This window comes from Quercus suber, unplaced genomic scaffold (genome assembly GCF_002906115.3).
Source record: "Quercus suber isolate HL8 unplaced genomic scaffold, Cork oak 2.0 scaffold_70, whole genome shotgun sequence".
NCBI classification, from domain to species: domain Eukaryota; kingdom Viridiplantae; phylum Streptophyta; class Magnoliopsida; order Fagales; family Fagaceae; genus Quercus; species Quercus suber.
In genome coordinates, this window is record NW_027069535.1 from 156,535 (window position 1) to 172,933 (window position 16,399).

General features: G+C 34.6%; 1 protein-coding gene and 2 long non-coding RNA genes across 18 annotated transcripts in view; 2 read left to right on the top strand and 1 right to left on the bottom strand.

Annotated features, from left to right (window-relative positions):
- Window positions 1-4,498: 4,498 nt before the first annotated feature.
- The window catches only part of LOC112031121 (receptor-like protein kinase FERONIA), a 70,812-nt gene continuing 58,911 nt past the window's right edge, over window positions 4,499-16,399 (top strand). For 2 of the 13 annotated variants that reach the window (XM_065773145.1, XM_065773149.1), the window contains exons 1-4: window positions 4,502-4,785; window positions 4,870-4,930; window positions 14,068-14,119; window positions 14,658-14,909. Coding sequence is in view for 3 of the 13 variants with exons in the window: in XM_065773142.1 (XP_065629214.1) it covers window positions 5,163-5,328 (166 nt within the window). In the remaining 10 variants the exon portion in view is untranslated. Of the gene's footprint in view, window positions 4,786-4,869; window positions 4,931-5,143; window positions 5,329-5,405; window positions 5,741-6,010; window positions 6,117-14,067; window positions 14,120-14,400; window positions 14,910-16,399 lie in introns of those variants that run through there. The other 11 variants (XM_065773146.1, XM_065773142.1, XM_065773143.1 and 8 more) reach the window with 11 other exon arrangements.
- On the top strand, window positions 6,952-8,110 carry LOC136061497 (uncharacterized). Of its 4 annotated transcripts, none has more exons than XR_010628857.1 (3): window positions 6,952-7,270; window positions 7,501-7,536; window positions 7,757-8,110. It is a non-coding gene; the product is annotated as an uncharacterized LOC136061497 (long non-coding RNA). The 4 variants fall into 4 exon arrangements; XR_010628855.1 differs by having other exon boundaries at window positions 7,760-8,110; XR_010628858.1 differs by lacking the exon at window positions 7,501-7,536.
- On the bottom strand, window positions 8,977-10,810 carry LOC136067386 (uncharacterized). The gene is made up of 2 exons (XR_010628859.1): window positions 10,452-10,810; window positions 8,977-9,938 (listed from the first exon to the last, which is right to left on the bottom strand). It is a non-coding gene; the product is annotated as an uncharacterized LOC136067386 (long non-coding RNA).

The window sequence follows — 16,399 nt, forward strand, 5'->3', positions numbered from 1 at the left end:
CAAATCAAGACTATAAGAGGAAGAGAGATTACTTCCTTTTTTTTTTTTTTTTTTTTATTTTTTTTTTTTTTGTGGAGAGAGAGAGAGAGAGAGAGAGAGAGAGAGAGAGAACTTGTTATGGGAAACTCAAAAATACAATACTAAAATGTATTAACCCAAAACAGAGTTTTAAAAAATATAATGATTCATCAACTTAAAGTAGAGTTGCAAAAAAAATTAAAAAAAATAAGAGAGAAAGAGAGAATAGTCTCTTTTTAATGGGAGAATGTGAGAGAGAATAATAAATTTATAGAAAATAAGATGAGAAGAAAGATATAGTTAGTAATAAAAACCAAATTATAATCTTATATATCATATTTTATAATGCAATAGGATGACATCTATAAAATAAAATAAAAAAATGAATGAAAAAGGTAACTTAAAAATACAAAACAAAATCACATCAACTCAAAGTAGAGTCCCAAAGAATACAAAATTAATCAACTTAAAGTGGAGGTGCAAGAAAAATAAAAAATTTACAAAAATATAACATTTTATTTGTGGGAAAACTATGCATAAAATGGAAGAGAAAATGACAAATTGATAATAAGCTAATGGGAATAAGAAGAGCAAAAATAAAGGAAGATAAATGGATAAAAGAAAAATGATATTGAACTAGTTAGTATTGGGGAAATAAAATGGTAAAAGAGAGGGGGGAAATAGAACATGGCATCACATGCTACATGCCACATGCAATAGAAGACTCTTGACAGAGGTAGAAACCTCTCAATCGATAAAGGGAGGATATTTGGTATAGAAAAGGGAGTTTATAGAAACATCAAGAACTGTATGTTAAAAAGGATGTTGTGTTGAAGACTAACGATCCCAGTATCTATTTTGCATGGAGGCTTGGATCCTGAAAGCTGATTGAGGTACCGCAATTGATTTAGAAGATTTCGCTCTGGTTTGAGTTGGTTGTGCAACAATGACTCAGCTGCTTGTAATATTGTTATTTCGACCAGTGGCGACTCCAGAAATTTTTTTCAGGGTATTCCTTAACAAGCATAAATTACACAATCTAATAAAAGGAAAATTTTATATATTGACAACAACAACAATTAAAAAACACAAGATGAATCTTGCACAAGAGATGAATCTTGGATACTTAGTTTTCTTATCAAATATATGTCCATAATTCTAGCAAAAGAATAAACAATAAACTATAAGTTTATTTGAAATATTAATAAAATTATTAATTATTGTTGTAACATTGTTTAGTTGTTTCATTAATTTGTTTGTCTTTTATAAACTATAATTTGTTATATTGTTGTTTCATTAATTATAAAATTATTAATTGTTGTTTAGTCTAACATAATTTAATTTGTTTGTCTTTTATAATGTATTGGTTTATTAATTATTATACTGCTTTAATTATTGTTGTTTAGCCTAACAATAAACTATATTGTTTTAATTTGTTTGTCATTAATTATACTGCTTTAATTTGTTATATTGTTTAGCCTCATGTGCACATTACACTAAAAGCACTAAAAGAGCCACTGATGTGCACATTATTTACACATCCCATGTGTAGCACAATAATTAAAGCTCGCCTCATGATGCCCCTTGCCAATCAAAAAATTTCACAATCACGCATTACACTAAAAGACAATTAATATTTCTCCAACACCAACACACTACACACGCCAACACCTACACCAACACCAACAGATAATAAACTGATAAAGCCAAATTCAATTTTCAAAAAGTCAAAAACAAACAAAATTTAATAAAGCTAAAGACTACAGTTTGGCCAATCAAAAGAGAGAGAGAGTTACTGAGTTGGTCTTATTGAAGAATAAAGAGGGAGAGTGAGAGTCATTTCATAATTTTCATTTCAGACTTTTCAGTTCAGAGAGAGAGAGAGAGAGAGAGAGTCAGAGAGAGAGTAAGAGTCAGAGAGAGAGTGAGAGACTGAGAGAGAGTGAGAGAGAGAAAGAGAGAGACTGAGAGAAGTTAGCTTAGAAAAAAAATGAAATACCTTGAGGGAGGGTCGGACTGTCGTAGGGAGCACCGGAGCAGCAGCAGCAACCGAGCAGTGAGTAGGGAGGTGGGAGGCCTAAACTGGACTGGGCAGGAGTGGATGAGCCGGCGAGCGAGTGATCTACCGATTTGACACTGGTGATCTCCGTCCTTCGATCCGATAAGCGACGACAAGTGGCGTTGGCTACTTGGCTTGGATGAGCCTCAACAAGCGGCATTGCTCAATGCTCTGTGACCTCTATCTGTCTTTAGGTTAGGGTTAGATAGTGATTTCGGTTTTTTTTTTTTTTTTTTTTTTTTTTCCAGTGAGAATCTATGGGTTTGTCTTTTTTTTTTTTTTTTTTAATGAGGCGCTACGCTGCTCTTTTTTTTTTTTTTTTTTTGTGATAATCTGTTTGTTTGTAATCTATTGGGCACTTGGGCTTGCCGTGGGCTTGCTGTGGGCTTACCTCTGTTACAAATTTTTTTTTTATCAGGTTTTAGTTCAAATTTGTTTTTTTGGGCTTTTTTTTTTTTTTTGCTTGAAAGTAAAAGTGTAGAACAATTTTTTTTTTTAATAATTTGAGGGTGTTCCTAATTTTGTGATTGAGGGTGTTCCTAATACAGAGCAAATATAAATTTTTTTATTATATAATTTTTTTTTTTTTTTTTTTAGGTCAGGGTGTTCCTGTGAACACCTTGAGTTGTACATGGCGTCGCCACTGATTTCGACAAGTAGTATTGTCTTTGGTTCATGTATTTCAGCTTGCATTTGTTGAGTCCAAATCTTCTATCCCACTTTTCATACTCCACTCTATACTCCACCAATAAATACTTGCCACATGTTCACCTAATTAATAAAATACTATCATTATTGACTTATTAATACTATAGTTATTAATTAATAATAGTGTTTAATTAATTAGATAAATACATGGCAAATATTTATTAGTAGAGTATAAAGTGGAGCAGAAAAGTGGGACAGAAGATTTGGACCCGTATTTGTTCATTGTAGTCCAACTTCACTTAGTTGCTAGTAAATAATGGATCCATCAATCAGTAAAGAGCAAGGGTAAAATCTTTGTTTCATGTGTGATCAAGTCTTGTTCACGTCCGAATGTAATGCAAGATAATGAACAATCCAGTAAAGGGCAAGGGTAAATCTTTGTTTTATGTGTGAGTTGGTCTTGTTCACGTGTGGATATAATGCAAGTGGGTGACATCAATCTTCCGCTGCGGGACTCCATAAGATTGGATGTTAGTTGCTAAACCTTTAATTACTTCCTCTAACAGAAGTAGAAACAAAGACAATCCGTTTTTCAGGCTAAAAACAAGAAAAAATAGAATTCCAATTTTAGTGTATGACTTATCTGTTGGGAAGTCATCAAAAATTAAGGGAAAAAATGTCACTGTATGAATAACGTCATTACTAGGTGCCACATTTCGTGAACCATGCTCGCAGGCTGCAAAGATGGGCTGGAGGGTCTTAAATAATTTTCTCTCATCACGCAAAAGTCATTTTATTACTGGACTGCAATACAGAATTTTGTTATGAAGTGCCATTGTTTCATAAGGTACGATAATCAAATTCTCATAAGGATCAGAACTCGGGTCTTCATCTGTTGATTCAGGCAAATGTCCAGCAACTGTTTCATCATTTTTTTCCAATCCACCGTGGATAAGGAAGCTTCAGCTGCATCTGCCTCGCTAAGTTCTAATCCAACTTGAATCTCACCATTGGGTAGAACATCAGACGGGTCACCAGAATCTGTAGTTTCCCTCCATTCAAACCATTCAGGTTGTTTATCAGTTTCAGCGTGTCTCGTTTCTCTTGAGTTATCAAGATGTGTAGTGCCTTCTGACTTTGTCCCTGCTTCTGGAGAAGGTGTTGCAGTGTCAACCAAGTCGTCATCTTCACCAACAATAGCATTATCATCACTGCCACCATTAATTACACCGTTCACCTCAGTGTTGGGTAATGGGGAAGCGAGTGAGCTAGTTGAGCGTTCATTGGCAACTCTGTCATCCTCGAAAGCAAACCAGTTGGAATTTGTATAGAGTGAGCTACTGAACACACCAAGAGAAATGCAAAAAAATCATTTAGCAGTTTCTAGAATTAGAATATGGCCAAAAAGTTAGAACTACGATGTCATTGTTTCTATTTCTATTCCTATTACCTATATAAAAAGCGCAAATTAGCCTGTGAACCGTGCTTCGTCGGGCTCCTTAATTGCTTGGTTATTGTGAACAGTGCTTTTGTCAAGCACCTTGCTGGGTTATTTCGTGTTTAACAAATTTACAGCCATGCAAAGGACAGAGAGTTGGGTTTGTTTTTTTTTTTTGTGTGCAGACACTTCTATCCTTAAAAAAAATTTCAATTTGAACTATTAGAGAGCGTGAGTCTTTTGGTCATTTGCCCCTATTTTATTTGATCTTATCTTTTTGTTAGCTTTTTTGGTCAACCATACTCTGTTGATGGACACGCGTCTGAGGAAGAAGAAGAACGCTAGAGAGGAGGAGTTTGGTTTACCAACTACAGCAGCTATGAGTAAATCATAAGACAAACGCAAGGGAGTAAGAATTTTAATTTGAATAGTTAGAGAGCTTGGGGCTCTCATCTCTGTTGATAAACACAAAAACAGGATCCAAGGGATTGAGATAAGGCTAGAGATAAGAAACAAGAAAGAAAAACAAAATTCAGCCATGAGACAATTGATAGAGAAAGAGAAGAATGAAGGAAAAGAAAAAGGCTGGAAAAAAAGGCGCGTGATGCTTACCCATGTAAATGCATGTCATAAACTCTTTCATCTTTTCTCTTCTTCTTTTTTTTTTATTTATTCCAAAACAAAATTCTTGTCTCTTTCTTAACAGTTCGTTGGTTGTGTTAATCTTCGGATTGTATTTGATTTGTGTTAAAGCTTCAAAGTAACAGGTAAGTACAGTTTTATTGTATCTTGTTTGTCTGGTCATATTTTTTTATCATAAACTCTTATGTTGTTTTATATATTTTGTCATTTATTTCTAAATTTTTGCACTCAAATTATTATCATTCACGTGTATTCCGTTTTTCCTCATTGCTGCATAATATTTGGTTACTTTAAAAAAAATATTTTTCCCCTTTTCTAATTTTGCTGTTCATTTTTAGCCTACTGGCATAAGATTATATGGAGCCCAAGGATATAGATGATAGTTCAACTCGGAGAAATTCCTATAAATCTATCCCAAAAAGAAAAGCCGTATCAAGAGTTGATGAAGTGCAAAGCATTATTGATGATAATGCTATTGCTGCAGATTCATCGGTCATGTTAGTCGGTAGCTCACAACAAAGAAGTAAGTTTACGCACGTATAAAATAGTATAGTTTAAAATTAAACTAGATATATAATGATAGAGAAAACATTGCATCAGGAGCTGGCGTAAAACCAGTGTTTTACGCCAGCCAATAGAATACTGCCACGTGAACTTTCGCTTAAATCCCTCTCCAAACGGACTCCAAGCAGACAACGAAGAAAGAAAACCAGAGTCTGAAGACAAAAGCTCACGCCATTCACCTCTGCTTCCTTCACGCCGAACCTCCACCACCGCCACACAGATCGCCGGAGCAGAAAGAGTTCTCGCCGTGCCGTCCTTTGCTTGCCCAAACCTCCACCACACCACACACCGAAGCTCAACGCCACAGAGGTCGCTGGAGCTGTGGGTGGAGCTTGGAAACATACTGGAGCCGCTGTGACCACGATCCAAAGGTTTGTTTTTCATGATTTTCCCTTTTCCCCAATTTGGATTTCGAATTATTTTGGTTTTTCTGTTTTCTGGGTTTATGGGTTCAGTATAATTGTGTTTGGGATTTTGGGTTTTGGAATTGGAGTTTAAGGGTTCTGGAATTGGAATTGGATTTCGAATTATTGATGGGTTTTTCTGGGTTCATGGGTTTCTTTGGAGCCTCATGAATTTTGCTCTGTTTGTGTTTGTGTTTGTGTTTTGGTTTCTTACGGTTGTGGTTGATGACGTGGCAGGCTATGGCCTCGATTACTGCCTCGTCTGAAGCGGATTGGAATGTTATGAAAATGAGGTACATACAAACAATTCGAATTGATTTTCAAAACTCTCTCTATATGTAGATAGTATGAACTGTCTAATTTATATAGATAATTTGCATACCTTTCAATCAATAAACCTTAATTACAACGGCAACAAAAACTAAGCTTTAGTCCAAAACTTTTGGGGGGTCGACTTTGAATCCTTATTGGATTAATCAAGGTCAACCCCACATGTAATTTCATGACAGACGTTAAGCGGGTTCTGTGATTTTTTTTTGGTCGCTCTTGAACTGCATTTTGTATACATGATGGTTTAGATATCTCGAGTAGCTCATAAGTTATCATGCGTGGATGAAAGTGAATCCTTTCTTTTATGTTTATGGACTTTCTTCTCTGAGTACTTTTGGAGTCTTTGCTTTGCGCCGCATGCTCATTTTTATGCTTACTGTGCAAGTAGAGTTCTTTGATCCGAATGCCTTTCTTTACAAGATTACGCGTTAAACATTTCTGAAACACTTAATATACGTCGAACTTGTAACATGGTCAAGGTATTCTTGATGTTGATTTAGTTTGATTTGTTTTAATGATTAAATATCAAATTTTTATTAAATAAGTTCATGTAAAAAGCAAGAGAAGAGGTGTTTTGGGGGGGGGGGGGGGGGGCGCACTGTTACATTGTTAACCATCTTAAAATAAAGCGGCAAGAGTTGGTAGGGGTTAACTGTTTAAACTTGCATTATATTATTGTGTTTTAGTGCATGCCTGTGTGTGTGTATATATATATATAAATTAATGACGTTTAAGATGGTTTGGTCATGTTCAAAGGAGAACAATCAATGCACCAATGAAAAGGAGTGAGTTGATTCAAGTTGATGGAACAAAAAAATGTAGTGGAAGACAAAAAATGTATGTAATGTTGATGCTGTTGCTGCCATTCGACATTTGCTTCGATAAAAAGTTGCTGGAGGATCTTACAATAGTTTGGTTTTCAAATTTTGCTGGAATCATTTGCATGCTTTTGCAATATGAATGGTTAATGCTTACAGCTAGATTATTTGTCAACAGATAGTGTTTGCTTCAGCGAGATGTATCAGTCACTAGGCCAATTGATTCAGATTTGTTTTGGTGCTGATGAGTCCTGTTTTACTTAATACCAAAAGAGAGTCAAAATTCTGAAGACAATATATCATTTCAGGCCCCATGGCTTGAGTGGCTTTGGTACAAAATCTTGTAGTGGTAACCATGCTTATCTTGTACGCATTGCTTAGTTTAAATTTGGTAATGGTCAGCAAAATAATGGGCCTACTTTGAATTTTTGAAGGCATTGTTTTTTAGACATTCATTTATACTTCCTGAATCTGCTGCTGATCCTATTGCAAATTTGTGATCATTTTATCTCTTATATTAGAAAATTTTTTACCAAGGTTTTTTATATTATTTTGTGGACTTTTGGATGTTGCATGCAGTTTACAAGTCTGAAGATAACCTGTCAAGTTTGATGGGTTAGTATTCTTAGAAGAATGCTTGTGAGCATATTGCCAAGAGATCATTTCTCATTACATGAGCGAAAACTTAATCCTAATTATAATATTTGTATCAATTAGATATATCTACTTTAATAACTAATATTTTATATTGTTAAATGGTTTCAATTTCAACTAATCTATATATATTTTTTTGCCTGAATTTATTTTTTCTCACGTTCATTGCGTTTCTTTCTAGTAGCTTGGCCTGTATTAGTATTTGTAACGTCAGCATCGAATCCCAAAGTATCATACGAAGTAGCTTGGAGATGGGAATGGCTGTGGTGTGCATTAGAGTAATTGGAGAAGGAGAACATGCATTCAACCTGTATACCGTTGGACTTTACATGCATTCAACTGCACTTGGATACATGCATGGATTCGCTTTAGGGTAGAAGTTAGGACCTTTTTTTTAAGCTTTAAGCTTTCCATAGACTGTACCTGGACTTATACATGGATTTGTTTTTGTTGGGCTGTACTTGAAGAGATAATAGTACTAGGCAATAAACTTTCAATTGTTAGTGAATGTGAATTGTACTTAGTTTCTAATTAATTGGTCTTCATACAAATACAATTAGTTGCGAATGAAATGCATACATGCGAATATGCAGAATTGTAGACAAGCAAAATAAAAGACATTTTAACAATTCTTTTATAGAATCAAAATTAAATGGATACTTGTTTAAATTCATAGACAAGTTATGAATTTCCAAATAATACAAGCCAACTAATCCAATGACAAGTCTATATTATTTTGATCTTTGTTTATTTTTGGCTCATCATATACTAAGTCATTTACCATATCACAAAGTGAGATTGTTTCAGGTTCTTTGTTGTTCGCACTTATATTTTTAATTCAAGTAATTTTATATTTCAATATGACCTATAAAAAACAAAAGAGAAGAAAAATTCATAAGCAACAATTAAGAATAAATTTAAAATTTGTGCTATTACAATACTAAACTTGCCCAATCTGGCAAACTTGTTCTATTACAAAATTAAAATTTAATTGAAAAATTTTACGCTAATATTACAATTATCATTAACAGTAGGAGAAAATTGACATTGATACATATAGCTCCAAGTACATAAAACAACTATCAAATAGCTCCAAGTACATTGGTACATATAGCTCCACTTAATAAACTTTATTACATAAAAGAGCTCCAAGTACATCCTTATTTGCACTTTTGTACATATAGAGAGCAAATTGACATTACAAGTAGGAGTAAATTATATTTGAAACTAAAAATATTTTAATAGCTATCAAATAAATGATACCAGCTATGTCCTAGAGGCTAAAGTTGATAGCAGAGAATTAAAAAACCACAGTAAGTAAACTTGTTGGAACGGCACCTGTAAGAAGCAAAATTGAAAGAAATACAAATCCAATAAAAAAAAAAAAAAAGGAAACACAAATTGAAAAATTGAAAGAAATATATATAGGAATAATAAAATTAATGGGGAGCTAATTACATTCACAGATTGGGAGGCAACCTCAATCAACAAAACTATTGTCTTATGCCTCCCTTATTTCAGGATTCTCACCACCTGCCACAAATATTATACCAAGTCACTCACCAACAGTTGACACACTTCCTACTATGACAACTTCAACGTACCTTAATTTTCATGTAGCAAGGGTTACTCATAATATACCTATTGTACCAAAATCTATCATCTTTGCCAAATGTCAGCCTGGATGGGTTGCTGCTATGGATGAAAAAATTTGCTGCCCTAAATGCAAATCTGGACCTCATGGCCCTGGCACATCACCCTGACATGAATGCCATTGGGTGTATATGGGTTTACAAAGCAAAATTGAAACAAGATGGCTCCTTGGAACGTATCAAAGCTCAGTTGGTGGCTAAGAGGTTTAGCCAAGTTGATAGTATCAATTTTTTAGAAACATTTCTCCTTGTACTGGAAGTTGTCAAAGGTAGGGATATCCAGCATTCGTCTTGTCCTTAACTAGCATCAACTGGTTCATCTCTCAGTTGGGACATGAGTTCTCCATCAAGGTCTTGTGTTTTCTTCATCACTTTCTCGGTGTTAGCCAACATAGCCTGTTTTTATGTCAAACCAGTATGCTGAGGATATCTTAGAACTTGCTTTCATGCAGATGTGCAAACCAATTATTACTCCAGTGCCTGAGAAAGGCAGACATTTCCCATCTACTGATGAGCCTTATCCTGATCCTTATAGTTATCAAATCCTTGTGGGAGCACTTCAATACCCCAAGTTCACTGGACCTGATCTATCCTATGGTGTCAACTTAGCTTTCTAATTCATTCATGACCCTATAGTGGCTCCCTACAAGACAGTTAATTGCTAGCCTAGACTCCCAAGTCCAACCAACCAACACAGAGGCCCCTGAATGTCTGAATGGCCATGAAATTAACATGAATTAACTATAAAATCCCCATCATTATCATTATCATAATAATAGTAATTAAAGACACTCATAATCCATGACAAAAACAGAGGAGCATAGGGGTAAAAAAAGGGTAACAAATGAAGAAAAGAAACAATAAAAATTAAAAAGAACCCGGTTGATGAAACAAGACGCATATATCATATACCAAAAAGAAAGAAGGCAGTTGAGCAAGGTCATCAATTCAGAGACTAATAGTTCAGAACACAGAAAGTAATCCCAGTTCATAGATTCAAAGAAAAAAACCCTCAAGCTTCTTCTTTTTTTGAGGAACAAGCCTTAAGCAATTAGTAATGAGCAATATTAGCACAAAACTAGCAATGCCCAAAACCCTTAAACTCCAATTCCAAAACCCAAAATCCCAAACACAACTGTACTGAACCCATAAACCCAGAAAATAGAAAAACCAAAATAATTCGAAATCCAAATTGGGGAAAAGGGAAAATCATGAAAAACAAACCTTTGGATTGTGGTCACGGCGGCTCCGGTATGTTTCCAAGCTCCACGCACAACTCCAGCGACCTCTGTGGCGGTGAGCTTCGGTGTATGGTGTAGTGGAGGTTTGGGCAAGCAAAGGACGGCAAGGCGAGAGCTCTTTCTGCTCCAGCGATCTGTGTGGCGGTGGTGGAGGTTCGGCGTGAAGGAAGCAGAGGTGAATGGCGTGAGCTTTTGTCTTCAGGCTGTGGTTTTCTTTCTTCGTTCTCTGCTTGGAGTCCATGTGGAGAGGGATTTAAGTGAGAGTCCACGTGGCAGGAGTCTATTGGCTGGCGTAAAACACTGGTTTTACGCCAGCTCCTGATGCAATGTTTTCTCATAATGATAACTAATATATATGTAATATATAATATGAATAAAGGTGTTAAAGAACAACCAAAGAAAAAGAGATCTTGAAGGCTATTAGGAATGAGTATATGGTTATAATACCAATTGATTTTTTGTGCAAGCGAAGATTGAACCTTAGACTCTTCTTTATTAATATTTGAGTATTCATTTTTAGGGGATAACATTCTTTGTTTTATAATGTTGAGTTTTTCTTTCTTGGGTTTGCTCTCTCCAAATCTTTTTTATTTATGTATCTTTGAGTTGATTTGTTGAATTTTATTGTTGCTTTTGTTGTTTAAATTTCGTGTACATGATTCAAGAATAAAAATATGACTTCCGTGTTACTTATAAAAAATATGCCTTGATGTTTTACTGAATCGTGAGAATAAATTATTATTATTATTTTTTATAGTTTGTTCTTGAGAAGTTGAGTTGATTTAAAATATTGAATACTAGCATTACCAAAGAGCTCAACACCAAGCACAACAAGTTTCAATTCTTTTTACCCAAGGCCCTAAAATTCAGTACAATATTATGCTAAAAAATTAACTTGGATAAGTAATCTTTAAGCTTTTTGGTGGATTTTGATCCATGAGTAATTATGTGTTGATAGAAACTTAATTAGAGTGATAAAGAGCTTTAGAGAGGAAGTGATGGGGACAGGGCTCAAGAATTGGTGGCTATGTTGAAGGTAACCATAGATTTGATAATAGATCAGAATATTTTGAAACATTTAATAATATAATTTCTAAGCAATTCAATTATTAAATAATTATAAATAAATTCTAATTAACCTTAATTGTAATATTTATACTAGCTAGCATGTACCTTACACATGCATCTTATAGATGAATAAAATAGGAAGAATGAATGCTAAGTAAAAACACTATTTAATTCCCAACATATCTTTTAGGTTATACTCTGAATTACAGGCCCACCAAAGAGAATTAACTCACTAAATCTTCAATGTGCATGTAAGCCAAAATCACAAGTTAGCCAGCACTGAAGGTTCAAAATATTCCAGAAAATTCTAAAATAGCTCCCCTAGCCAAATGAGGTATAAGCTGAAATTCACATTGCACCCTGCTGTCCTGATCAGCAGTTAACACATTAGTCTTCAAAAGGCTAACCATCCTTCTCTATACGACCCTGGACTTGTGAAGACCATCATCAAATTCAACAAAAGGCTACAAATGTAGCTTAGACTTACTTTTGTGGTTAATACGCACCATACGTCTCCTATTTTATTTATACACAATACGTTCTCATAAATGTCTTGAGAAAATTCAGACCCATGTCAGTGTGCAACTCTTTTTAAAGTTATTGTGATTTTTGAATGAAATTATAATGTAACTTTGCATTAGAATCTCCTTCCGTGTGTTTGTTTCTTAAAAGAAAAGTCAGCGTGCAACTGGAGACGCCGCTTTTGCTGCCCGCAGAGGACCTGGGAGTCACCAACTGTAACGTCCCAGCTTTTTGAAAAAAAAAATAAAAAAAAAGGCAATAGTCAGATATTTTTGGACCACGCGTGCCCACGTAGCCCATTTAACCCCCACCACTCATCTCACAAATGTCTTTTTTCTCTCTTTTGGCCGGACATCTCTTTTCTTCCTGTCATTTTCTCTCTTTTCTCTTCACTTAGGCTGTGTTTGGTTGCCGTAAAATATTTTCCGGAAAATAGATATTTTGCAGAAATGGTATTTTCGGGAAAGGAAAATATTTTCTGAGTGTTTGGCTGCATTATGAAAAATTTTCTAGAAAATATTTTCATGTGTTTTGTTGCATACTGAAAATGCTATTTTCCTACACTTTCTCACATTTTCTTACCCATTTTCTCAGTTCCCAAACAAATTTTATAATAGAAATTTCAACGTATAAACTTCAAAAAACAAAAATCACAAAACTCCATTCGATCAAATCCACATTCGGTCAAACTGAGAGAGCGAGGACGAGCGAGTGATCAAAAATGGATGGAAAGGGAGAGATCGGTCATGGGCGATGAGATCGGTCATGGGAAACGACGAGATCGAGTGAAGGCGAGATCGAGCGGCCAGATCGAGCGGCACGGTGTGATCGGCGCAGTGCTGCGATCGACGAGACCGGTGCGATCTGGTGCGTGCGATCGTCGGACTGAAGCTCGGGGTTCGCAGGCGACGTCGAAGAGCGATCGGTCTGGGTGGATCGGTCTTCGGTGGGGTGCGATCGGTCTGGGTGCGATCGGTCTCTCTCACCGTCGCGTGGAGGGGACGACGACGGCGGTCTGGGTGCGCGTCTGAGTCCTTTCTCTCTCTCTTTCTCCCTGTTGCGCGTCTAGTCTTTCTTTCTCTCTCTCTTTCTCTCTTTTCCGGAAGTGAATTGAAGGTAAAATAGGAACGGAATTGGTTTTCCGTAATCAGAAGGCTTATTTTCGGTCAACGGAAATGATTTTCCGTTTGACCCAATTTTCCTTGCGCACCCAAACAGCCTATTTTACGGAAAATGATTTCCGGAAACCATTTGAAGCCAAAACAAACACAGCCTTAAACACACACACAGCTCATTTCCCACACTCTCCCACCGGGTTCCACTGAAACCACCATCTTACCATCATTTTTTCAGCAAGACCACTGAAAAATCTTTAGGAACTTCTAAGCATCTTCATCCCTTTTATTTTTGATAAAATTTTTTAATCTTTTTGGTGGGTTTTATATTGTGCTTGAGGTTATATTTTTATCTAAGTTTTGATAATGATACTCATATGATTTATGAGTGTTGGAAATGGTATTCATATTTTTATATGTATGAGTTTTGTGTTGGTGAAATTATATGATGAGTGGGTTTATAATTTTTTCAATGGTAGTTATTTAAGTGACGAAGATTTGAGGGTTTTTGTTTTTTAATATGAAATAAATGATGAATATAATTTTTATTGATTATTTGGAGCTAATTAAAGATTTAAGTTGTTTGTCTTGAAGAATATTATGATTTTTGATATCATGGGTCTTTTGTTGATGTGATGTAAATCTTATGGGAGCTACTTATTAAGTGTTGGAGTTTTGATGTTAGAGATAATACTTGAATAATTTATGAGAATAAGTTGAAGTCAATGCCTTGTAAATTAATTGGTTGAGAAACTTTGGGAGTGAAAAATATTATTTGTGAGGTTAAATACTAGGCTTACCTAATTAAGTGTTTATATGACAATTCCTAAATTATAGCTAAATACAATTTCAAGCTCTATGCTTATTGTGATAGGTTTATTTGATATTGTTTAGGTTCTAGCTAATCTCCTTGGAGCTTGGAGAATTAGGCTTTTGCGGTTGCGAGGTAAGTAATTTTTTAATGAGATTTTTGAAAAATAAACATGTTGCATAAATGTTATTTTTAGGTTAGACACGCTTTTGGAAAGTACCTGTGAAAATTATATTTTCCTAAAAACTATTGTGTCGTAACCTTAATATATATATGATTAATTGATTATATATAAAAATGCATCATATTTGGTATTGCATTTTGGGAAATGCATGAATTTTGTTGATATAAAAAAATGAGCATCTTTTATTTAATCTTTAATAAGAAAATCTTGGATTTTATGGTTTATTAGAAAATTTAAAGATGCTTATCTTGTCTTGTTATGTAAGAATTGATAGAAAATTTCTTGACAAGAATGAAGTTGAAAACCTTACAAACTTTATAAAACTTAGATTATTTAAGATTTTTCTGAAACTAACTGGATATAAACTATGTGTTTCAAAGTAATGTAACCTGTGAGCTTTATATGGTTTTAACACCATGCCATGTGTGATTTCCCCGTGATCACCCGATTTGGTTTCCATAATCTTTTTAACAACGAAATCAAATCTAGGTCAGTGCCCTTTCACTTTGGATGACGCGTTTTTCCCTGCTGCCCATGAGGGGAAGAGATTCCTTGATTGTGTGTGGGTGAGGTTGCTATCCATGGAGCCAAGAGACCACATGCAAGAGATGTCCTATTTGACGTGCTCTCTCTACTGCCCATAGGGTGAGAGAAAAACCTTAAGGGTATGGGTGAGGTTACTATCCATGAGACCAAAAGTCTACATACCAGAGAAGACAATATCATGCCAGTTGTGAATAGGTGGATCCCCTGACCAATCTATGTGGTGTGGTATATTTGTAATAAATTACTGTATGTTAAATTTTATGGCTTTGGAAATTATATTGTTAGTGCTCACAGATTAAAATATATAGTTTCATGGTATTATTTTGAGAAATTTGACAGATTAAAATATATAGTTTCATGGTATTATTTTGAGAAATTTGCGTTTATTATTTATCATTCTTGTCATATTATTATTCAAAATAATCTTGCAGTATTCAGTTGGAAATTTTTCAAATTAAAACATGCTTTGTAATTACTCATCATCATGAAACTTGCATTTCCCCCACTCCTATTAATTATGCTACTTACTGGGTTTTAGCTCATCCCACCCTCTAACAGTTTTTTAGATTAATTAGTTATACCTTGGGTATGGAGCTTACTTCTTTGGTGATGATTAGAGTGATATATTAAATTTGGAGATTTTTGCTATAAATGGTTGGTGACTTAATCTTGCTATGTTCAATGAGACCTTAATTAATTCTATTGGAGGTTGGTCGCTTGAGATTTATTAGCCTTTGGTGTGGTAGGCCTAGACTTGATATTAAAGTCCTTATTCTTGATAAGATTGTGACTTTGTGTAATCTAATTGGAGTTTTGTAATATATTAATGTATTATGTGGAGGCACATGATTTTTAGTTATTGTTCGTAAATGTGTTATAGAGCTCTAACTTGTAATGTGGAGATTTTAGTATATTGATATATTTTTTAATATGTGGAAAAGAAAGGAAAAGAAAGATTTTCTACAGTTTGAAGTATCAAAAAGGAAAAATCAACTGGTACCTTCGAGATTTATTTCTTATGTTTTGGACACTATTAAGTTTGGGGCGTGACACCAACTATTTGAGAATTTATCTGATTGGTTTGATTAGCCTCTGAATCTTTTATATATTGCTAGATCTTTCTTTAAAAAGTCTTTTATTTATTTATTTATTATTAAATGATTGCAATCATTTAATAATAAAAAATATATATAAAAGACTTTTTTTGCATGATATAATGTTTGACTGATGGGTCAGCAATCATACTCATACATATATTAAAATCTACATCTAATGGTTTATTTTGTTAATCATTCATGTTGGAGCATTTTAATATTAAATAAATGAAATGAATAAATGTAATAACATAAATGAAAAGATATGGGAGTAAATATGGGAGATGAGGAGTTAGTGAAAATGTTTAATCCCACATTGAAAAGGAGAGAGACTTTTTTATTCTTTTTAATTGTGGTGATTAATGGGCTAAAATGTATTGACTCAGATATTGGGCTAGATACGTGCGCAAGGAGGAGGTGAAGAGTGGAGGTATCAAAATTGGAAATGAATCAGCCTCTTGGATCCTCCTACTTGACAGCCCATTTAGAGCAATTACCATATCCGTTGGTGAGTAAATGGCCCGAATTAATACTTCATTTTTACTATGGAATATAAAGAGCCATTAACCCACTTAATGGACTATCCGTTTG